The sequence below is a fragment of the Melanaphis sacchari genome, unplaced genomic scaffold (assembly GCF_002803265.2).
Source record: "Melanaphis sacchari strain LSU unplaced genomic scaffold, SCAv2.0 Contig13_pilon_pilon, whole genome shotgun sequence".
NCBI classification, from domain to species: domain Eukaryota; kingdom Metazoa; phylum Arthropoda; class Insecta; order Hemiptera; family Aphididae; genus Melanaphis; species Melanaphis sacchari.
The window spans coordinates 75,402-101,374 of record NW_020270588.1 but is presented as its reverse complement, the minus strand read 5'-3'; the positions used below and the strand labels follow the sequence as shown (position 1 = coordinate 101,374).

Below are 25,973 nucleotides of genomic sequence, written 5' to 3'. Positions count from 1 at the left end.
TAATGATATATTAAACATCTATTATTTCAATAACTAGCTTAAAAAATACCACGTATCGTAAAACAAAATGAATAGGTTTTTGGTATAAATAGTTTAAATTGGTCTGAATAATTTTACGCCAATGAAATATTTTTTTTTGCGCTATTGTGTTGCGTTTGGGTCATATTTTATACTAATGAGCTATAGCGATTTCATCGAATATAGAAAAAAATAATAATGACGTAAGTATATTCTGATTTTCAAATTTCTATAGTTAATATTTTTTTTTAATACAAAATAATAATCAAAATCGTTATTTTTCACTAATTATCGAATTTTGATTAAATTTAAAATATCTAGATTTTTAAAACTACATTAGTATATTATCAATTAATTATATTGGAATATTGTTATAAATACAATTTTGTGAAGAACCTTACTGTATTATATTTTTAAACTTTTAGAACAAAATCAATAAATTTATCAAAATTTATATAAAAAAATCTACAAATTCTTATAAATAGTTTAAAATTATTTTATTAAATTATATACCTATAGATAATGAAAATTTAAATAACAGTTGATTTTTTTAAGTTTTTACAATCATATTTTTTTGAATTATAATAAAAAAAAGTTTGAAAATAAATAATAGTCATATATAAGTACGTTTAAATATCTGATGTCGTCAACAATTTGAATTTCAAATGTTTAGAACTAAATTGTTGATATGTGTTTTTGATATTATTTAATTTTTTGAGAAAAATTTGTGAATAGTAGTAGTTTTTTTAATTAAAACCATAAATGATATTACATATATATAAAAAAAAAAAAACCTTAATAAAGTATACGATTTAAACATTTTTAATCAACACAAAAAAGCAGAATAGTTTTAAATTGTATGGGAAGCAAAAACATGGAGAATTTGTGATATTTTCAAGTCTCTATAGTAATTTATTTTTTAATAATTATGACAAAAATAAAATCTATTTGATCGAAAATCCGTTTTGCGTAAATACTTCAACAGGTATCCGTAATTTTTTTCCTGGAATTTTTTATACAAAGATTTTTTACATTTTAGTCATTTTACCCCTTAAAATTCTAAATTAATTCAATTTTATACTTCAAAAATAAATATTGAACTATTTGGTGATGATAACTTAAAAAAAAAAACACTTAAATATTAAATCAATACATCACTCTGTCCAGAATCTATAATTATACTAATTTAACCTCTCTACGATGACGTATATAAGTCTAATATATGATTATACTTTTATTTAGTGTTTAGATAGTATATACAATAAACAAATTTAAAAATACTCGTATTTTTAAATTGTTTAGTAAACGATTTGTTTTAATGACAAGTAATAGGGTCCAAGGCCGCCCCTTAATATATAAATTAATTATAATTGTACTAACAGTAGCAAAGTTATTTTGTAATTCGTTTTTATAATAATTGTAAAATGATGTGTTTTATTTAAATATAATAATGATAAATTATTATGCTGTGCAGTATATGCAATATACGATAAAGATTATTATTGATAATTTCCATTTCATACACCTTGGCGGTAGATATGATACTTGGTATAAAGAATGTATAAGTACAAGATTTTTTTTAGAGAATATTGAATTTTTTGAATTCCAAATTTATGTTTGTAAACACAATTCTAAAATTTGAGATTACAGTATGATGGTGTATTGGTGTATGCACGTGCCACTGTAGTTACGTCACTAAGTGCATAGTTAGCCTGAAACGAAATTTCAATTACATGTTGTTGTCTCAAATCCTATTAATCATTCATAGTAATATTACAGCTAATGGTTGAAAAAATATGTAGGTATCTACGATAGTACAATCTACAGGTTTTCAGTCAAAAAAACACAAAACTTTTTGAAAAACTAGGAAGAAAACTTACAAAACCATATACAATTTCGTCAACATTAAGATTTCACCACCATTCAAAATTTGAAGGAGTCATTCCACAGCTATTGGAACTTTGTGTACTACAGACACACATTTATGATAATTGGTTTGAGGGAAATGTGGTTATGTGGTGATTTAAATAGTTAAGTAATTTTATCTATCACATTTATAATTGACAAAATTAATCCAAGTACAATGAATATCTACTAAATTAAATATTACATTTTACCTTAAACTTGTATTAAACTATTTGTAAAGGATTATAGTATTTTTAATATGAACATTTTAATAACTGAGAAACTTTTCGTTTAAATTTTTAAAATAAAATAGTTAAACATTTTCAAAAAAAAAAAAAAAATAAAATAAAATAAAAATAGCCACTAAAAATAATTTTTAGTAAAATCGAAGGGTTCACGTTTGAAAATCGGAGAATTCTATCGCCAAAAGACACTCCCAAAGTGGTCTAAAAAATCATAAGAATTTGAAAATGTATATGTTGCTTAGTTAGTATACTTAAAAATTCCGAAAATTAGTAGGTTGCAAAAACTAAATCTTTATCGAACTTTTATCTTGTTTACGCAGTCGTCGTAGTATTGCGTAGACAGGTGGGCGTATACGATTTTCTAATGTTTATTATCTGTTCTTTCAAACTCCAACGTATCGGTGTATAGAACGTATTCGCGGCAGTTATTTCCACGATTCGAAACTCTTCCTCGTTTTCGCGAATTTCGTCACGCGAGACACACACACACTGTCTGAATATGCCCCGCCGCATTGGCACACCGGTGGTGGTTATACGGTTTACGTAACCGTGCCGCGAGATACGTATAATATTATTAAATATAATATAGGCACACACAAACACGCACACACAGGTGGTGTGTATAATCACATCTATCATTATTATTAAGTGTGTGTACAATTGTACAAGACGAACGCATTACGTGTTTTTTTCTATTGCGCGGGTCCGGTAGGCAGAAGGTTATACTGCAGTTGGATATGGAGAGAGACAAAGAAAACACAGAGGGAGAGAGAGAGAGTGAGAGAGAGAGAAGAGAGTGAGTGAGAAGGAGAGACTAAGACAGACAGAAAGACAGAGAAAGTCAGACAGAGAGAGAGAATAAGAGGGTGAGTGGGAGTGAGAGTGCGACGAGCGGTAATCGCGTACATGTACACAACCGCAAACGCGTGACCTCTTGTTTTTACCGACACAGTAATAATAAAATGACCTAACCGACGATGACGTTATGTAGGTACATAGCGCGCGCATAGGAATGTTTAATCATATCATTATAGATACCTATCAACACCCCATTCCGAGCGGAGACTCCCCTCCTCATCCGATTCCTCTTCCACCGCCTACCACGTTTAGAGCCGCAGTTCCCCCGATCGCGGCAACAGCCATGTAATTATACGTCGCATTCGGTGCGTTTCAACTTTCTTTTGGAAACGTCTAAGAGTCTGCGGCGATCGGCGTCCTGTACACCTGTACCAGACCGCCACAGTGTTCCGCACACACCACATACACGCACACGCCGTATTTGTCACGCTCAATCGGTCTATGGCGCGAGTTTGACGAATCAACCCGTTGCATATACAATAAAACAATTATTAATAACAACGCCGATTTCGACGGCCCGAACGCTGTAAAAAGGTTTGCGTATCTGCCAGACGGTGCGATTCCAAGATGCCCAAGTACACAGCCTCAGGTAACTTTCAGCCATAGCTTTAGCTACATATACACACACACACACACACACACACACACATACATATACGTATGCACACCACGCCAAATAACGTTTGAAAATTATAATCGCAATTTAAAAACTTCACTTTTAGGCCCATATTTCATTTCTTCGCCGCGTACGAGAAACGTTGGCGTTTTCGTTTTTCCGTCCCCGACAATAAATAATAGGCGTTCAGAACTCAAGTCACCGCCACTCCCTTTGGAGTCCGGTTCGGTCAGTTATCGTAAACAAACTATAACACGTGTGTTTAGTACGGCGTAGTTTTTTCCAGTGTCATATTTTTATATACTCCGTTTTATTGGAAATCGTCGATAATTACAGCTGCTAATGAGGTATTACGTAGGAACCCACTTAATATTATTTACTGCGCGCCAGACTTTTATTTTCGCTCATTAAAACTCCTCATCCAACAAATAACACAATGTTATATTTTGTACGACCCGCGAAATCTGTTTTTATTTTAACGAGTATAAACGTTTATTGTAATTGAGCGAAGTATTAAAACATTTATGTATCATATTGATGTATAACAGAATGTAATACTAATTATGTGTGTTTATTGTCCTATTAAAAAATAAAATGTTATTGATATTATTATTGTAATAAGTAGGTGTTTATTGGTTGTCATTATAAAATATAGATATTTCAGATATATGAGATTATAACATTGATTTAGGAAATTAAGTAAAATACCATAAAATATTTAGGAAATTAGGTAAAATACCAGATTGAGTATGTTATTGCATTTATCACAATTTGATTTTTCGAAATGTTCCTATGTTGTCAATAAGTGAAAAACGACAATTAAACTAGTATGGTAGTGTAGTTAATTGTTAAACATATAAATAACTCAATAATAAATAGTTGAATGTAATAAATTTGTTAATTATATCACATTACGAAAGGAAATAAGTAGGTAATCAATGAGTTAGTTGCAAATTATCAAGTAAATCAGAACATCATTTTTTAATCTAAAAACGGCATTTTATATTTTTGCTAAACTTTATGGTAGGTATTACTTCATTAGGTAGACGTTAGGAAGGTACCAAGAGTAATATAGCTAAGTAAAAAATACGCTTTATGTCTGTTTTTATTCAATCGTTTGTTGTGAAAGCTACTAGCATTATGTTTAGTTACCGTAATCCGTTATAAAATTTAAAAATAGTTTTATTAGTACCTTTTAATAGGGAAAAAAATCGGGTAGGTTTAAATTTATATTCTGTAGAAAACAATTATTCGAGACTCAAATTATTGTTTCCAAGATTTTTGTAAAAATGTGTAAAATTGTATTGAAAAAAAAATATTTGAAAGAACAAAGTAAAATCATTAAAAATAACTTATTAACTTAAAGTTTAATATAAATATTATTTATTGATTTAACTGCATTTCATTCTAAACATTGCAAACTTTCACTAAATTAATCGGAAATTTGTTTTTAAACTTTAATATCATTTATGTAACAATTCATAACTTAATAACATAATAAGCTAACATACTACATCAATAACTATTAAATAATAACTATTGAGCATTAATAATAACCTACTTTGAATGGAAAAAATAAACATATATTTTGATAATTAGTATCGCTTCATTTAATTAATAAAAAAAATTATGATATTAAATTGTTTATTACGTGATGATAAGTAATTATGTTTTGAAATAGATTGTCAAAACGCTCACAAACAAACTATTTTGGTCGATTACGTAAACGAGTTTAATAAGCTCATAATTGTTTGGTGATAGTGATTGAACCTGTAATATAATATAATTTATTTGACTTAAATGATCTTTAAAAAAAAAAAATTATTATTAATTTTTAAATTATTAAAAAGTATGTGTTAAACTATAAAATAATATTGATTGTAAGTTTAAGTGTTAAGATTAATTTTTTTCCTCTAATATGATTAACAATGGTCAATAGACTAAATATTGTAGCCATACTCGTAAATTATAACTATTAGCATCGTTTCACACAATCACATAGTCCGTTATTCGTAATCATAAGTTATAAAAGAGATCTAGGATATGATGTAAATCAAAATTAGTTTAACTATCGTTAAATTAGGTCTAACATGTCAAAAACTAGATAGTCAATGTGATATAAATATTCAAATAGATGAAAGAAAATGTTGAGTATATTAAAAGTTATTTAAAATGACGTAAAACCTATTCTAGAATAATATTTTCAAAAAATGACTAAATTATACAATAGTTATAATAGGCATATTAAGAAATCATTTAAAATACCTAAAAAAGAATCTCACCAATATTGCTAACAAAAATAATTTATGGAATTTTTTTTTTAATGTACAATATCAGAAGATAATTGAAAAAATAAATAAATATCGCAATACGTAATTTATCTCATATTTATTTTATTGGTACTATTAATCTTTAATGGTTAATTTTATAATCTTTGATACTAGCAATTTTATTTTATACATCTAGAAATGTTTCAGGAAGTTATAAACTGAATAGGAAGAATAACAAACAATTAAATAATCCAAATAAAACATGCAATATAATTTCACTTAATTTTACACAATATTATAATGTAATATGGGTTATAAAAATTAATTCATATTTTGAATATTTATTTTTTTTTAATTTTAGCACGGATATATCAATATTAGAAAACTAAATAATTTTTTATCGAAAACATTATATTGATGGTCAATCTATAAAGTAGTATCTAAAATTCTAAATTGATCATGCAAATAAATTATATTTAATAAATGTACGTACAATTTTAATTAATTTATACAATTAATTTGTGTTTTTTTTAAATTGATACCTGTTTATTTATTTAATACAAAATAATAACCATCAAATCAACATCTTGCGTTTGTATAAATATGTATAATATATAATTCTAAAATATAAGTTACGTATTTTTAGTATTATATCAATTTATTTAATAATTTAGCATTATTCTCCATAATGTAGACACTTTAAAATTAGATTTGTTATCGATTTCCTATCTATCAATATAAATAGCATATATATGATGTCGAGTCCCACTGACTTGTACAGATGTACAGATGATTATTAAATTAATAGTATGGCAATTATATTTAATTAAACTTATAATTTATGTTTAAAAAAAAATAAAATTATTTATTTTAAAAAATAATTTATTTTTATATAAATGGGTAGGAAGTTAAAAAAAATCTTAGCTATAGGAGCTATTATACAAGATGTCAACATAATTTATATATTAAATGTACACTTTTAACTTAACGAGCACTCTAATTTTTAAAATATAAATAATATGATTACTTAAGAGGACGTCATAACAAAACATATTTGTTATGACTATATTATAACATAACGCAACAGCGACATTACATTTTGTAGACTGAAATCTACTTACAGATCTAAAGAAAAAAACGATACCGTTGTAAGTGATGGTGAATAACTGAAGTGTTTAACGTTATTTATTAGTATTTAAAAAAATTAAAATTAAATTATAATTATAAAACAAATTACCTATATTGCTCATTGCTACAGATTTATGAAACAAAGATGATGAAACGATTCGATCATAAAAATATTCTCGACTCATTTTTATAGTGAATTAATATGCTGTAATGTTAATCTGAATACTATTTTATTACCTTATATTTTCTAAGTTACAACTTAACACTAATGGAGTGTAATTGGTCATATTACGCAGATTATAAAGAAATACAATGAATACAAAGTTAATTTAATTTTAGAAAGTGTAATTACACGAAAATAAGTATAAATTTTCAAAAATATTATGACATACGTATTTTGTTTTAGTTAAACAATAATAAACACATATTTTTTATAATTATTGTGCGTGAAATCTTCCTAATGTTACAAAATAGTCATAGGTAGTTTTATATTTATTACATTATAAAATTGTACTTGTATGCTGTATTTACTATTGTAAATGAATACCATAAAGATATTTGTAAATTTAATTATATAACTATATTGTAAAATAACCAAAATTAGAAAGCAAAAAAGTTACATTACTGTTTGAGAAAAATAATGTGAAAAACAAATATATTTTTTGAATTATTAGTTATCTACTCATAATGTTATAGAAAGTAACAATCCGAGGGCAGTGAATAAAGAACACATAGAAAATATTTTTTTAATATTTATTTTATAATAGATTCAAAGTTTGATTTATGTTTTTAATATTCTTATTTATTAGGATTAAATATTTACATTCAGAAAACAAATTAGGACTTAATATTATATATATGTAAACATATGGTACAGGTGAACATTCTATAAACCTTTCTTCCAAAAACGTTAATATCTATTAATAATTATTTATTTATCTGATAAAATTACATAACAAACGATAATATACTAAGTATCTGACATCAATATCTGATGAGTGATGAGTTAGACCATAATTCCTATTAAAATATGTAAAATACAAATACATCTTTACTCATTATCTTGATAATTACTAGTTTCAGTTTTACTATCACTACGGATATATAATTTCAATATAAATCTCTTTCTAAATTTCATAATCAATATTATATAATATTAGAATATCCTTTTAACTACTAAGAAAATATACCTACTTATAAATCTTTCATATTCACTATACAGTATGTATAGATTATTAATAGTGGGTTTGGATAGACACCTAATACTATACCAGTTAATAGTTGTTAATTGTTATAGATTATAGATTATTAAAATTTAAATTAATTTTCTAATTTACATGTATTTACTATGGCGGTTTATTGGTTTTAATAAAGTAGGAATACAATTTTATGTCTATAATATAAAGTTAAGGATAATTTAGAAACTATAGTAAGTAGATTGTTCATGCAGATGCAATTCGAAAACAATTAAAAATAAGCTTATATTTTTTATAAATAGTTATTTCAATAATTATCATAATCATTATTTCATTTTATGGATAAACAAAATATGTATTAGTAATATTAGTAAATTTATTTTATCATTTTCAATGTTTTAAAAAATAATACAATGTATTATTTTATTGTATATCCTCTCGTATATTCAAGCCTTAAAGATTTATAATTATTATTTTTTTTTTTTTTTAATGACGCAATATCTAATTTTTTAAATGAATTTTCGGGTCATGTGATTCATCACATTCATAAATCAAAGTTGCCGAATTTAAAAGACCGATTAAGAACCAATCTAAGTGTCTATATATGTAAGTACGTGATTGTAATATTATTGTGTTCATGGCGTTCATGCCCTCCAATGTTATATTTCGGAATGATGAATGATAAATTAGGATAGTTGACAGTATAATAATAGTGTGTATTAGAATGTGATTCTATTGTTGTTATATCATTACATTGTAGATTTATTACACATCAAAATTAATAGTAACAAAAATGTAGAAGCACAAAAAATACAAGTATGGTTGTAAACTCCGATCAAATTTTGAAAACGATTACTAGATAAAAATATGTGACAATCAATATCATTAGTTATGTTTTTATACTTATATAATAATATGAAGAAGGACTTGTGATGTACTAATAAAATATTTAAGCACTCTCATCTCCTGTACAAAAAAAAAAAAAAAATTAAAAAAATATTGACATATAATAAACACTGATTTTCAGTGATTCCTCACATAAATACGAAATTAATATAAATGTTATTACTTAGCTAATTACTGCATGTATTTGGTAGTGCGGATATCTAGTGAGATTATAAACACTTCAAAAATATATTTACTTTAATATTTTGTAGAGGCCTGTGAATTTTAATATTTAATGGAGATAGTGTTTCTTAATTACAGCTCAATTCATATTATGTCTCATATTGGTGTATACTTATTTTATGTCTATCTTACTCGTATATTTAATTTACAAATATGTCTTTGATAGAAAGTTCGTGTAAGTACATTTTTCTAAGTGGTTGTAGTACCGATATTATGATCGTTTTATTATAATTCTTACATTATTTAAGTCTTTTATAATATAATTCATGAAGAATAAAGAAAGTTTTACAAACTGGTTTTATTTTATACAGAAGCTAAATTCATATCCTAGTAAAGTTCATGATATTTGTATGATTTAAAACAATAATAGAGCCATAAAATATGCACTTTATATAGTATTATGTATAAATAAATATTTAAATATTTAATATTTGTTTTTCTCACATTTTTAAACTCATTACATACAACTTTTATGGTCATAAATTATCATATTATTTTAATTTTTTTTTTTTTTTAATCGAGAAATTAATTAAATTGAATTAATTATAATGTACCTGTATAAATTATAAATTGTTTGACTGCACATTAAAGAAAAAAAAGAGTGAAAAATTTATTGCTACTAGACGAGTAGCAAAATTTATAGAACATAGGACTTATCTAATGTATATTTTCCAATTTTTTCGATATCGGTGTCTTAAAACTTAAATGAGTATACCTAGCCATTATAATTGTATCTAATGTGTTCGCGGGTCACAAATAATGACAAAACGGGCCACTGGTTGAAGATCCCTCTAATATGGAATGTAAATATTATCAATAGATAGGTAGCAAAATAATATTGACTGCAACTGTTAAATCTAGCATAAACATGAATTAAAATAACCAGATTAAATTACAATTTCATAACGTTCTAGAAAATATATGTAACGAGTACTGTTTATAGCCTAGAACGTTTTGATACCTTTTTGCGAACATATTATATCATTATAATTGAGTATACTCGTTATATCTGTATCGAATAATTTATATTTACATGCAATACACTACAAATATTATATTGTTTATATAATCTAAATATACGATCGTTTGTAAAAGTTTGTCCTTATTGAATTCCTTTAATAGGTCAACATTAATATCGCTTTTACTTATTGTACAATAGTGATCGATAGGTAAACAGTTTTTACAAAAAAAAAAAAAATAAAAAATAGAATGTTTTTAACTAGGATGATATACCGGTATACGAGGACATACGATAAAATAGATTTTTGTAACTTGTACAGAATATGGTATTTATTACGAAATTTTCTATCGTACGAGTGCAAAAGACTCAAAGAATCGAAACATTACGTACGTTCGAGAGTGAATTATTATTATAATAATAATAATAAGAAGAAGAAGAAGAAGAAAACAGTATTCCTAGTGATTATTTTCAAACGTTTTACTCATTAATCACTATGGGTAGATAGGTACTACACCTATATATTGTATCCAAATACAAACCGACCTGTCGTAAATCGCATTAGATAGCTCAATCAAAATCGTATGCCTATAATAATCGAGCGACGGCCAAGAAACGTCATCGATATCGTTTTTACCGCCATTGCGATGAGATAGTTTCAGACGTTTCAGTAACCGCGTAATGAACACATCATTATACGTACCTACCTGTATATATATATTGTCGGTATATTTCGTAACCTATATAGCTATTACCTATGTATTATTATCATTGCAAATAATATAGGCTGTGACAAACCGGTGTGTTTTATTCGGTTTCCGGTAATGTGTCTATGTACATCGTGCGTGCCCACACGCGTTACACGAGCCCCGTAAGGATTTCATTGAATAACACTCGTGACTCGCGTCACCCCGACAGACTTTCACTTGCCGCCGACGAACGCGCACAGTGATAATATATTATATTATTATACTACAAAATCGTACGCGTACATTATTCTCGTGTATATTATGTTTAGGTTATATGGGTATAATGTATATAAGCGCAACGATTGTTACGAACGCCCGAAAATTCTTGGGATTAGGTGTTACGTATGCTGCAGGTCGTCGGTCGTCGGTCGTCGTCTCAGGCGGTTAACGAGCCTTTTGAATTCCACTTATTCTTCTGCTATTTTCTTTTTCTTTTTTTTTTCTTTTTGACGTAATGTCCACCGCGATCTTTGGCCATCGGTTTCTGCGCACAACGTTTCTAATCCGTGCGAGTTAATGATATAATGTCTAATGCCTATACGTCCCGGTCTGTTACACTAAAACTATTTTATGTACTCAGTAGGTACATTATGTACATTGTTATTCTCTAGTTTCTATTAGTTTAATCCGACAATGGGTGAAAGCAAGTCGGAAACACGTTCAACTGTTTTGTATACGCGATGTTCTACGTATTCGTAGTGGGTAGATACGTATAATAGAGATCAATATAACGACCATATAACGACATTGGCCATGACCGTCAGGTCATAACACAAAGTTATATTATATTTGGTCAATGTGATGAATACGAATAAAAAATAAACAATAATTATAACACAACTGCAATCGTACAAACTTTTTATTTTGTCACTTACAGTATATTTTGGTTTAATGTCTCGCCGTAAAATCATTAGCAGCTAGTTAATAACAAACTTATTATCTAATCAGCAAAGCAAAATAATCCTGCTGATAATGTATTATCATTAATATCGTATCCTTTTAATTTTTAAATCATTTTCAAATATTTTATCGTCTATAAAATAAGCACCAAATATTTTGTTGTTACCAAAGTGGTATTATTGATAATAGTATTACATTTTTAACTTATTATGAGTCTAAATTGTAACAAAATAATAAGTAGTGAAAGTTAGGCACTAAAGCAGAACTACTTTCATGGTTTTATCATAACTATAATAATTATTATTCGTCAATTTATACAATTAATACGGATGTCCAATTGAAATAGCATTAAATCATCACGGTTGACAGAACTTTATAGAAAATATGTTAAAATTATGTTCTTAGAAATACTGACTTTAATTTATCGATATATCTAATTAAATATTCTGAGCAAGGTGAGGAATTTATTTTGTTCTTTAATTTTTCCACGAGTGTTGCGGTTATTTAATTTTTAATTAGGTAGTTAACTGTTTTGTTTGATGGAAATTTCTTAACACATAATGTGTTTTAGTTTTTATAATATTTCGGCAGTTGAAACTTTATTAAATCAGAGTTTTGATTTTGAATATATTTCATTAGTACCTATGAGAATCATAGCGTTTGATATGTCTGTATTTATTTGCTTATACATTTATAATAAACATGAATGCTAATGAATAATGATATATTTATTTATTTTCTACCAAGAAAATCACACAAAAATATTGAAGATTTGATATTATTCATAATTAAAGATTTGATTAACATACAACATGTACATTTCTATGGCTTGTGTCAGAGATAGGAAGTTATGCTATTAATATTGAATAAATAAGAACATATATTAACGATATATTATATTACAATTACTGCAATATAAAATAAATCAAAATTTTACATTACAATATTATATGACTACAATATTTATATTATTTTATATATAAATATGTAACGAATTATATGTTTAGTTATAAAGTTATAACTATCTTGTATTATTGAGTAGAATAACGATTTTGTTTATTAAACAATATAATATAAGCAAATAAGGTAAAACATATAAAATAAGTTATTTTACACAGAAATATATTTATCCCCACAAAATGAATGATAAAATGTTATAATGTCACAAGTGCAATAAATTGCCAAAATAATTTTGTATACATTGTAATTTATTTGTTATTCGTTTACATAGAACAAGTAGTATAGATAATATTATAATAATTAATGTGAAAATTTAAAGCAGAATTAAAACGGCGTCACCATGTAAAAAAGTATTAAATAATTATTTTCATAATAATATGTATTTAAAAATGTCAATAAAAAAAGATTTTGTCAATACTTAAAATTTGTATTTTGAAAAAAAAAAACACTTTTTAGCACCATTACAATATTATTTCAAAACAAATTTCTAAAAAAGAAGTTTTTATCAAAATAAAATTGAATAAGTGGTTAGGTTAGCGAAAGAAATACTTATAAGTTATAAGTTATAACACACATTTTAATACGTATCATGTCCGTATAAATTATTGTTATTATTTCATGCATATTACGTGAATACAAATAATTTAACAATGTAGATAAAAACAATGTGGTTATTCATATATTTAATATTACATAGTTAAAACATTCAAACTGTTATTAATACATGTTATATGAATTAAGAATTGTATAAATATTAGTTTTTATATTACTGATTAATTATTATGTTTTATACGAGTAAGTATCTTATGCATTATAAGAATTAAAGTAGGTTTAAGTACCTTTAATTAAATTCAAATTAATTTTAATTGTTTAAATTTAAAATTTATCAACGCACATGAGACGACTATACTAAAATAAAAACTTTCTATGTATATGTATTATTACTTATTAATTATTATATATATGTGTGTATTATTTATATTTACATATATTATGTTTATTGTGTGTTAATACATAGATAATTTTTATTGGAATACAAAAATTTAAGGTCAATTGGTAAATGTAAACATCCATGTGGTGCTTATTACAGTGGTTATACCTTCGAATAATAGTTATTCGGTGCTTCTACAGTAATTGTATACCCATATTTAAATATAACGTTTAAAATTTTATCGGATGTTAATAAATATATAAAAATAGGTACCATTCTTTTAATGTTCTAAGACTATTTTTTTTTTGTAGAAAAAATACTCCAATCATCGATTTTGATGGTAGCATCTGCAAGACAATTCTAGAGACACCTTAATTTTTTTTAAATCTGTATGTTTATGATACAATTATAACATAAAAACGAAGTTATTATAGATTCGAGAGAATTAACATGTACCCTCCAGATATTACTTACATCTTAAACGTAAATAATTACTGTTAATCATTAAAATAAACTTAAAAATGAAAATAAATCCTTAAAAAATAAAAAGTTTTACACAAAATTAGTTTTTGATAATATAGACTTTCTTGTATCTCTCTTAATAACTGTAAACATGTAATTTTTATATAAATGTTTATAAATGCACTTCCAAGACATAATACATTTTTTAAATTATTTTAGATTTTTTTATATAAACTTTTATTTATAAACTATTTGGAATTATTTACTTTATTTAGTTTTCATTTCAATGTGTAGTAAAAAAGCTTGAACATTTAATACAAGCAATGTTGAACCCAGAAAATTTTCTTTGGGAGGCTCACTTTTTTTCATTGGTAAATGATGATATATTTTAGTATTATTAATTATATCTATTATTAGTTATTACAATTTACAATTTAGACATTAGTTGCGATTATCGTAACGAGTATTGTGCATTTGTGCATTTAATAAATAGGTATACTTTGTTGAAAGTTATATTTGTCAAGGGGTTCAAAAGAAGTTTCATGGGGAGTAAAGATACTTAAAGATACCTAAGTTTTAAAATATTTTTCTTTTAGTTTAATATGGAAATTTACATATTATTAATTTATTATCTAACAATATTAAATAATACTATATCTAATTGACTAACGTGAGAAAAAATGTATTTTAAATACAAATAATTGTTTGCAATATCTAAATTACATTGCTAGATTATTATAGTATTCTTTAGTTTATGATTGTCCATTGTTATATGTCTTATGATATGAATAATTGCGCTAATTCGACTACTATTGTTATTGTATGACTTACAAAATATAATTGTAATGATAGGTCTAAAACTGCGAAAAATATACTTGTTGGTGACTATATATTAATATGAACAAAAATAATTTAAAATCTTGAAGCTAAAAACCTTGATAATGAGTTTAAGAAAGTGCCCTTCTCTTTTTGTGATCCATCATAAAATAATAAAGATGACAAATTAATGTTCACCTATCACTCAATTATTTTGTTACAGTTAAACGATTATTATATATTTAATCATTATATACTATGTATATCAAAAGATTATTAATAATTTATTTGTTGTTTCAGAAATGGCTTCGTTCGAAGAACGTTTCTTAAATTATAAGCCAGCCGTACTTCCAGATGAATTAAGTCATCTTCCTGATCGAGTTTCTCAGACTTTTGTTGGTAAAACCATTTTTATTACCGGTGGATCCGGATTCCTTGGAAAGGTTTTAATTGAAAAGCTTCTAAGGAAATGTCCAGACATCAAAAGAATTTATTTGCTACTTCGAACAAAAAAAGGTAGCAATCCTAAACAAAGAGTTGAAACTATTTTCTCGTCAGTGGTAAGTTAATAAAAATAACATTATTTATTTATTGTCATTATTATTTTCTCATTTTTTCAATGACTGGATATTTATAAAATATTTTTGAATTCCATAACTGCAAGTCATGAAGTTTTTCAAATTATCTATTAGTGCTTTTCTTTTGGAATTATGTATATCTTTTATAGGTATTTAATTATTTATAGATATAAATTATACTCCATTATTATTTATTTTTAACGAGTTCGATAATTTTCAAATGTTGGCTATAATATGTACTAGAAATTAATTATACGTAGTTACTTATTTTTTAGAACAATAATCCTTTGAAACATAATAATTCAATAATATTTTTAACAGGAATACAATTTTTTTAAATATTATCTAACTACAGTATTATTTACCAAAATTAAAAAATATTAAATATTATTAAAAATGTCTTATAAGAGTATCTATTTAATTAATTGTTATTCATATAGTATATTAATATCTTTATAAACATTAGGATTTTATTACCAACAGCTACGAAATACGATAATTTAATTTCTATATTTCTTTTCATTGATTTATTTTTATTCAAAGAACAATAATGACGTATAATGTCTTAAAATCTGTTTGATTAAACCATTAATTACTAAAAACTTCGTTCTAATGATTAAAACAGCATATATTTCTTAGGCTATCATACAAATGTAACTTATAGTATAATGAAAAATACATATACAATTGATAATTAATTTACTTGTTATAAAAAAATAGTACAATACAAAATTTATTATGAATGAATACCTTTTTATCTTGATATAACAATACTATTAAAGCACATAGACTTTACACATTCGATTTCTCCTGTAGATATTGTCTCAAAAAACCAAATAAATTGAAATAATTAATTCAATAACTACAAATATTTTACAGGATAATATTATTATGTACCTATTAATAATACTAACGAGTTTCCTAAGTACAAATAAGGTTTATGTAACCATAGTATAAAGAGTAGGTAGGTATCTATCATCTATCAAAAACAAAGATTACCTTTCATCTGGCTAATGGCTATCGATATTCTTTCAAAATACTTTACCACAGTATAAAAACATTTAAAAATAAGAATAAAAGGTGAAATCATTAGATTTTATTATATTAAATATCATAAACATTTTCTATTTTATATGTTTTATTAGCTTTTAAAGCAATAAAACTGCTTTGATTTTCAATTTCAACATTTTATCAAATAAAAAAGTGGATCTAAATTATAATTGATATTTTGGGAGGGACAAAAATATAATTGTTCTAGTAATTTTCAAAAGCATTAGGAAGAAGAGGACTCAAATATTTACTCAAAATTAGTCTTCGACTAAATCAATTTTATTTTTTTGGTATATTTAATGAATAATGATAGCAATAGGCACTTGAAATTTCACCAAATTTTATTACTATTTTATACATATGACAACATTTAAAAAATATTTTGTACCTTATAAACTATTTATAGAAAATAAGACATTTTCAGTTATTTTTAAAATTTTTTTTTCAATCAAAAAACTATTTCATTCAGTTAAAAAACTTAAAAACTTAATACCAATTTCTCATAAATTGTTATTAATGAAACAAAAAAAAAAAAAAGATTGATCATAATTCCTTAAATATTTTTTATAAGCATCCAAAGCATAAATTTTTACGATATTCAAACAATTTTCTTATTTTGTTGTAATTCAAAAACGAATAACTGTAGATTTTTATATTTTTACAAAATTTTTATATTATTATTTTTTACACGTGATATACGTACATACATTTTGATTAATATTTGTATACATGTTTATTGTTTAATAATTTTACGTAATTGTTTGATATAGTTTAAGCATATATGGTCCAGACACCATGTTAGTCATAAAAACCCATATTTCCTAAACAAATAAAATATAAATCCTAGGAAAAAGTAACATTTAATGTAGTTTCAATGGACTCTTCAATCAAGATGTCTTACCTTTGTATATTTTTTTTTACGTATTACTAATTTTATTTAGCGAATACAGATTGTAAATATTTGTTTTAATAACAACAGCAAAATAAATTGTTTAATAAGGAATATTTAACTAACCAAATTAAAACGATTTAATTAATTTTGTTAATAGTTAAATAATTTACCGATGAACTATTAAGAACTTTATAATACAAATATTTTATTGGCAGTTTTGATTTTAAAATAATCAATCAGATAGCTATGAACTATGAATAAATAAATCTATATATGTATTAAAAGTGAATAAATAATGTAAATAATCTTAATGTTATCTATCACGTCAGCTACACTATACTAATGAAGTTAAAATATCAAATAGATAGGTATTCTAAAAGTCTAAAATATAATATATGGTGTTACGAAATATTCTTAAAAATATTCGCACAATCATTCTATAATAATTATGTTTTAAACATTTTCAACTAATCATGTTAGTAGAATGTGTAATAATATAAACATAATAATATAGTCCAATACATATTATTATGATTACTATTAGTCATACTTTATACTAATGTGGTAACACAATATATTACTTTATAACTAATTAGTTATTAGCTGACATCGTTTAACAGTTAATTTTACCAATCTACCACTTTCATTATAAAGATAATAAAGTTTAGTCGTTCTTAGTTTAGGAAATTTATATATAATTTGATATTTGTACAGTAAATAGATACTGTAATTTACAATAGTAAACATTCTAACTAATAAATTCAAAAAATACATCGTAAAAATTACTACTTACGTTTTAGATACTTTGTTTTCTAATTTTTTTTTTTTTATTATTAATTTATATTAACGAAAATTATAATATTCTTTATTCAGAAACGTATTTAGAAAAGGAAACAGGGAACAATTATTTCAGGTAGCTGATAAGTTGTAAGAATGGGGGAGACAATTTTATAAAAAATTGTTTATTTATTTATTTTCCACTATTCGTTTTATATTTTTAATTTTTTATCATAATTTTATTTATATTGTTCTTATTTATCATTATCATTGGCATACATGATACGTATTGGACATTTCAACATATGTGATCTAACAACCACCTATATTTATGATGATATAATTATTTAAAGTTTTTCTAAGTCACAAATCACAATATATATAAAAATATGAATTAGTTATGTTGCGAAAATTGTCTTTGAAATTTCCTAATTTTTTTTTTCGTATAATTAAGCGGTATTTTTCTTTGCTTCTGAGTGAAAAATTCCTAATTACAATTCTTTTTATATGATAATTGAACTAATTCAAGCCTCAAGGCTAGTACTTCTGGGTTATAGTTTCTTGTTTTATAATCTACCAGTGTTTAACGTTAAAATATTAAATTTTAATTTGCTATGTGTCAAATTAAGTATATAATCAAAGTCCTTAAGGTTAAGTCACATTTTTAAATTATTTATTTTCATTGCTACTATTGATAAAATAATTCAAAAATTTCAATTTCATACATGTAAACTTAGGAAAAAATTAGTAACATAGATAAATTAAGTTCCTAGGTTAAAATATTATTGTATCAAAAACTGAGTAAATATCATTTCAAAATATTATTATAATTAAATAAATTCAATACCAATTTGTCATTCAGATAATCTAATAAAAATCCAAATGATACTATCTTTTATAAATAGGTATTGGTCTACTTAAAACAATTTTGGCACCAGAAGTCCAGAGTTCCTATTGTGACAATCAATGACGCATGTACATATTATAGTCACGAATATATTTTAATATTATCTATTAGAGGAACAAGACAAATAAATTATGATCATAAAAATAAAACACAAGGACAAATTTTTAAATCTGAACTTTTCAATTTAGTTAAATTAACTTAAGTAAAACATCAATTTCAAGCATAGTTATATGGTGATCGATAACTTTACACTATAACTATATAGTACACATATACTATAAATAAATTAAAACTAGGTAGTTACAAATATATTATTAACATTTTATCTTTGTTCAATTAATTATAATTCAATGTGCTAATATCTAAGTTTTATTTCAAAACTTTCTGGACCGGTAAAAATAGTAAATATGTATACAACAAAGTTACAATGAGCAAAATATTTAATACATTTAAGAAAAAATTTAGAGAAGTTGCTCTGCTGTATAGTTTTTTTGTTATTAACAAATTGTTATAACAAAAAATAAAGTACACTAGCTTAACTTGCTCAAAAATCATAGAATAGATATTATAATTAACTTTTTTTTAATGAACAAAAAGATAAAACTTTTTTTTTTTTTTTAATATTATTAAAGTATACATTAATTAATAATAGGTAGTAAGAATTTCCTCAAACTCTCGTATCCCGATAACCTGTAATATTATTTTTGTGTGTGTAGTGTATTTATTTTAAAATTGCTTAAAAAAATGGTATTGAATTATGATAATAGATATTAATTTCTTAGAATTTTTTTTTTTTTTTAAGTGCAATCTACAATCTATACCACTTGGGCACAATAAGTAGATGTTATATAAATTAGTTACATACAAATTTTAGAAAAAACGCATTATATCCTAATAATATTTATACATAATACGTGACATTTTTGAGGAAAGCAGCTACACATTAGTAACATTTTCAATTTGCTATTTTACTTTTTTTTCTACTTATTTTCAAAAAAGTGTACCACTTTTCCATGAGATTGAGATGAGATTGGAGATTTTGAATTGCAACGAAGGGATCAGAATGTATAGATAAAATCGCCTTATTATCCGCATAATCAGCAACCAGTGTATTAGGTGTGATTGGTTGGTCTATGGCAAAAATATTGTATAGAATAGGGGAGAGGATATCACCTTGCGGGATCTCAGAAATTTAAATAATTATTAACCGAGCTCTGAACTGAATACCATTAAAACAATCATAAATTAAAAAAACTAAATTATCCTTTATATATGAAAATAAACATAAAAAATGCTTAATTATTTTAAAAAGTATTGTGATATTCTTGAAAAAAATTCTCTTTTTTATTATTATTCATTTTTTTTTTATTATTATTAAAACTTAAATCTTAATAATATTATTTAATATAAAAAAGAATTATATTTATAATATGAATCATTGTAAAGTTGATCATGAGGAAACGTGAAAGCTTTTTATTTTTAATGACATTTTTTTATAACAGAAAATTTTTTTATGTTCATTTATTGACAAAAAAATAATGCATTTATATATGTTTAGAATCTTTAAATATTCAAAATTACTTAAATTCGGTAAAACTTGCAAAATTACATAACTTATATATTAACATACATTTAAGATTTAAGTTGTAATATCTATTATGAAATAAATCTGCGTCATAAAGTTTTGGGATAATACACAATTTCTTAAAAAAACGTTTTGTTAAATTTTGATTACACATTCGACAATAAAATATTTATCTCAAGCAAATAATGTTTATAATTTACATTAAGTATCATATTTATTTTAAAGATTTTAGTTTTTTTTTTTTTTTATTATTATTATATGTTCGGTTATTAAAATGGTTCTCATTAAATGAGAATATTCATAATATACTACCGATTTGGGTTGAACTTTAATATTTGTTTATTAATCGTCATAATAATAATATAAAATAATATTAGTCATATTATGGTAATATATCATTAAAGATAATATTGTAGCTTTTAAAACGTACACTTGGGCCTATATAATTTAAACTAAATTTACTATAAAATGTATTTTAAATTAAGCTTTAAATTCAAAGCTTTTAGTACAATGGAAAAAAAGTTCATGCATTGATTACTATTATACAAAGCCATCCTAACGGAAATTCGATTTTAGGTTCAAATTAATTGCATGTAACTCAGACGTATTACGAGTAGTGATATATACGTGTTACGTACAATCTCATTTTTTACAGCCACCTTTATATCTGTTTTAGTTATTCGACCATCTGAAGGAACTACGGGGCGTGGAAGTATTAAATAAGGTGTACCCAATAGCTGGTGACGTGAGTGAACCAGATTTAGCCATCAGCGAGTCGGACCGTCGTTTGTTAGCGGACTCCGTACAAATCGTTTATCATGCCGCGGCTACCATTCGGTTCGACGAGGCATTGAAGAAAGCCGTCTTGCTCAATACTAGAGGCACGAAAATGGTATTGGCATTAGCTAAGGAAATGAAAAATTTGGAGGTACGATTTTTTACAAGTCCACGTTTGTCCATAACAACAGGATATTATTTTCGTCAAAACGAATTGAACTGGAACTAAATGAGTTTAAAATCTATACAGGTATTTGTGCACGTATCGACTTCTTACTGCCATTTGGACGAAAAAGTGTTATTCGAGAGGGCTTATCCGCCACCAACTGATCCGCATAAAATAATCCAAAGTATGGAAATGTTGGACGAACCTTTTGTAGAAACGATATCTAAAGAGTAAGTTTTGGCGTTAGAAGTATAATTGCACCTCATGTTGATCATTATTAATATGTGTATCTTTTATTCCTTACAGGATTCTTGGTAGTTTTCCAAACTCGTATGCGTTTACGAAATGCCTTTCTGAACATTTAGTGGTGGAACAATCTGAAGCTGGGATGCCTTGTATAATCGCTCGCCCATCCATTGGTCAGTGTCTCTTATAAACAACGCGCTGATGATTTTCGAATATTATTTGGTTTTATTTATACTGTTACGTTTGTCATCGTTATAGTCATACCGATATGGAAGGAGCCTCTCCCTGGATGGACAGACAATATTAATGGTCCGACGGGCTTGCTAATAGGTGCCGGAAAAGGAGTCATCCGTACAATGTTCTGTCACAATCAAGGTTACGCTGATTATCTACCAGTTGACATAACCGTTAATGGCATAATACTATTTACATGGAATTTTATAGAAAACAAGTAAGCAAACAATAAAATTATTCAAATTGTTATTTGGTACTTACCACTTTGTATCTACTTATTTATATATTTTGAAATCTATTTAAAATAGAAAACTACTTCCTGAATAATAGACATTCAATCAAGTACTCATACAAATTAATTTTGTTCTGCATGAATTATTTATTACTTGAATACTTACAATATAAAATACTTCACTTTTTATTTCCTAATCAATATTAGTTATTACTACTTATCTTATATTCGTAAAGACAACTCTAAATAAATAATTCTATTAGTTCTTTGGTGTTTATTTCACGTGTTTGTAATAATATAATGAATAATATATTTTTTGCTTAAAAATGCTAAATACATATTATATCTTATTTTTAATTTTGTATCTATTATAAGTTATAACTTAAATTGTTATATAATTTTAATAATAATCAAGTATATCGTGTAAATTAAACTTATTTAAAATACTTATTTTTTTATTATTATTCAGAGATACCAGCAGAACAATTTGCCACTTAACTTCCAGCCAAGAATGGAGAGTAACATGGCAAGAAATTATTGACATTGGAAAAAGTATTGTTACTACTGAAGTACCATTGAACGGTGCAGTATGGTATCCTGGTGGTAGTATGAAAAACAGTAAGCTGGTACATAATATTTGTGTATTTTTTTTACACACTATTCCAGCTTACTTTTTAGATGCTATTATTTATATGTCTGGAAATAAACCTTGGTAAGGATAATAGTTGATAAAATGTAATAAATTATTTATATTTTATATTTTATTAAATATATATAAATTGGGTTCATGAAATGTGTCTTATATTACATAATTGATATTGAAAAGTGTTGAATTTATTTGATTTCTATTGAGTACATTTATTTTTTAAATATTTTTAAACAGTAAACATTAATGAAAGTATGAGAGACATTTAGTATTTACATTAATTTTATTGAATATCACAAAATATTAAGCACAAATAGATTTAAGATAGTAAACTAATTCGCAATTCGTTTTTTTTCTTTCAAAGTCTGGTACGTATTCAAGACAGAATAAACAAAGGATTTGAAGTTTTTGAATACTATGCAAACAATCAATGGGAATTCAGAAACGAACATGTCCATTATATGAGAAGAATTATGAATCAACGAGAGAAGTTTGAGTACAAAATTGATGGCAACGATATGGACATTAGAAATTACTTTAGAGATTGTATCATGGCTGCTCGAATTTATATTTTAAAAGAAACTCCGGACACATTGCCTAGAGCTAGAATCCATATGAAAATGTAAGCTTTAAACAAAATTAAGTACTAAAATTAATTTATTTTTCCAATTTTATTGTTTTACTTATACAACAAATAAGTAAAAATACTTATTTTAACGATGTTATACAGAATACCGAGTTTATAAATGGGTATTTAATCGTTTGATTATATTATTTTATTTAATAGCTGTTAACTGTAGTTCAATATTTTTTGTTTCAGAATGTACTTTGTTGATATAATCGCCAAAATATTATTATTCGGTTTATTGTTATGGACTTTATTCAAATGGTCTGATACAATTATAACGATTGGATTATTATTATTAAACCTTATACGGTTGTTCTTCAAGTCAATTTTTTCAACAATCAACAGTGATACCGTTGGACCGATATTAAACAAAGAGCTTTAATCATTATTCATACTTTATTATTATTTTATTTTAATGATAATAAACAATCCTAACTTATAGTCTTTCAATATAAAAACACATAAAATCGAAATAATGCATGTATACATCTACCATTTTTAAAATTGACAGATCAATCGAAACTCTGTTTAATATTTTTAATTATATTTTAAATCTTTTAAAGTGTATAGATTACATTAAAATCCAAAAATGGTTCTAATCGTGAGTTAGTTAATTATATTTTAAAGTTACAAAGTATTTTATTATATTTTATATTTAGTTATATTTAAAATAAAAATATACTCATATTTTTATTTTATTTTTCATTATATTATTGATGGTTCTAACAGTATTATTAGAAAGTAAATATAACATAAACTACTTTATATATTTGTTTAATAAAAGTACCAACCACTAAAGTATATACGTCAATATATGACAATAATTTTTTTTTTTTAGAAAAAGATATGAAGATAATATTATAAATGTTACTTTTTGTGAACAATTATTATGGTATTATAAAATATTATTACAAAAAAAAAAAATACATATATATTATGTATGATATTATGAATTGATTCATTTTCAAAAAAATTTTTTTAGGTAATGATCTGAACATTCTGAACAACGCTTATGTATTAGTTTTAAAATTAGCTATTTATAGATATGTGCAACTTTTGATTTTTTTATTAGTGTTGTTAAAATTTTTAGGTAGATCAAAAAGATTTTTAATAAATTTTTTTAGATTTCTTATAAGTTGTTTTTACTGGAATTAAAAAAAAAAATTAACAATTCTATAAATAATTAATATGAGCAATATTTAAATTTTGATGATATTGAATATTCAAGCGTAAAATCATGACAAATTAGTTTGTCAAACGGAATTTTTTATTTTATTGTTATTACACAAATAACCATAGATACTTAAATATTTCATCAAACGTTTATATTATAATTTTCAATACATAGATGATTTTACATGGCTTTACATAGAAGACATTAATGTATTAGTTAAAATTCTGGCCACTTAAGGCGTAGTTAACAAGCCAAAAAATACCCCCTCGGGTAAAAATACGCTGGTCTAGGAATTTAATTCCCAACCATATATCGCATAAGAGTTTTATCACTAAACAGTATCTTTCCTCATACTCTATTATCATTTGAATATTTTCCACATCATATTATACGAATAGGTATTCTATTTGTTTGTTGTACTTATGTTACGGATTGTGATTTCTCTATTTTAATAAAAAAAAAAGTTAATATGCTGATAAAATTTGTCAAAAACTACAAAAATTGACCAATTACTTTGTGCCTAGTTTAAAATGTACGAAATATTCAATTTTTGTGGCTAAGGCTTTTTGTAATACGAAGTTTTGCATTAGTAGTTTATTCGACAAGATATATAATTATTAATTATAAAAAGGAAGCTTAAGTTGTAAATGTATTTGAACCTTGATATAATCTCTTAACGATCGCTATGTTCGCTAACTTTTTTATCGTAACATATATTATTATATCCCCTTCATTATTCATGTCATAATTTTAAATTATTAATAAACAATAAATATTATTTAAAATTTATCAAATAATATAATTTTTTTAAATAATAAAAATAATTTATATTTTTTCAATTAACATTATGTTTTTGATATACTTAATAATATTTTTAGGTTTTTAAAAAAACATATTTCTTATAAACCATAATAAATAAACAATTTGGTAAAATAAGTTAT

General features: G+C 24.7%; 1 protein-coding gene across 1 annotated transcript; it reads left to right on the top strand.

Moving 5' to 3' along the window:
• The first annotated feature begins 3,296 nt into the window (after positions 1-3,296).
• On the top strand, positions 3,297-24,265 carry LOC112591562 (fatty acyl-CoA reductase 1). Its single transcript, XM_025335405.1, has 9 exons — positions 3,297-3,615; positions 15,441-15,700; positions 21,606-21,857; positions 21,957-22,102; positions 22,179-22,291; positions 22,377-22,569; positions 23,054-23,296; positions 23,595-23,852; positions 24,051-24,265. Exons 1-9 carry the CDS (start codon positions 3,594-3,596, stop codon positions 24,238-24,240), a joined length of 1,677 nt encoding a protein of 558 aa, XP_025191190.1. The 5' UTR covers positions 3,297-3,593; the 3' UTR covers positions 24,241-24,265.
• The last annotated feature ends 1,708 nt before the right edge of the window (positions 24,266-25,973 follow it).

Coding starts and splice junctions, on each gene's coding strand:
- LOC112591562 (XM_025335405.1), top strand. CDS start 3,594: ATGCCCAAGTACACAGCCTCAG. Junction 15,701..21,605: donor AAACTATTTTCTCGTCAGTG/GTAAGTTAATAA, acceptor TATCTGTTTTAG/TTATTCGACCATCTGAAGGA. Junction 22,292..22,376: donor AATCGCTCGCCCATCCATTG/GTCAGTGTCTCT, acceptor TCATCGTTATAG/TCATACCGATATGGAAGGAG.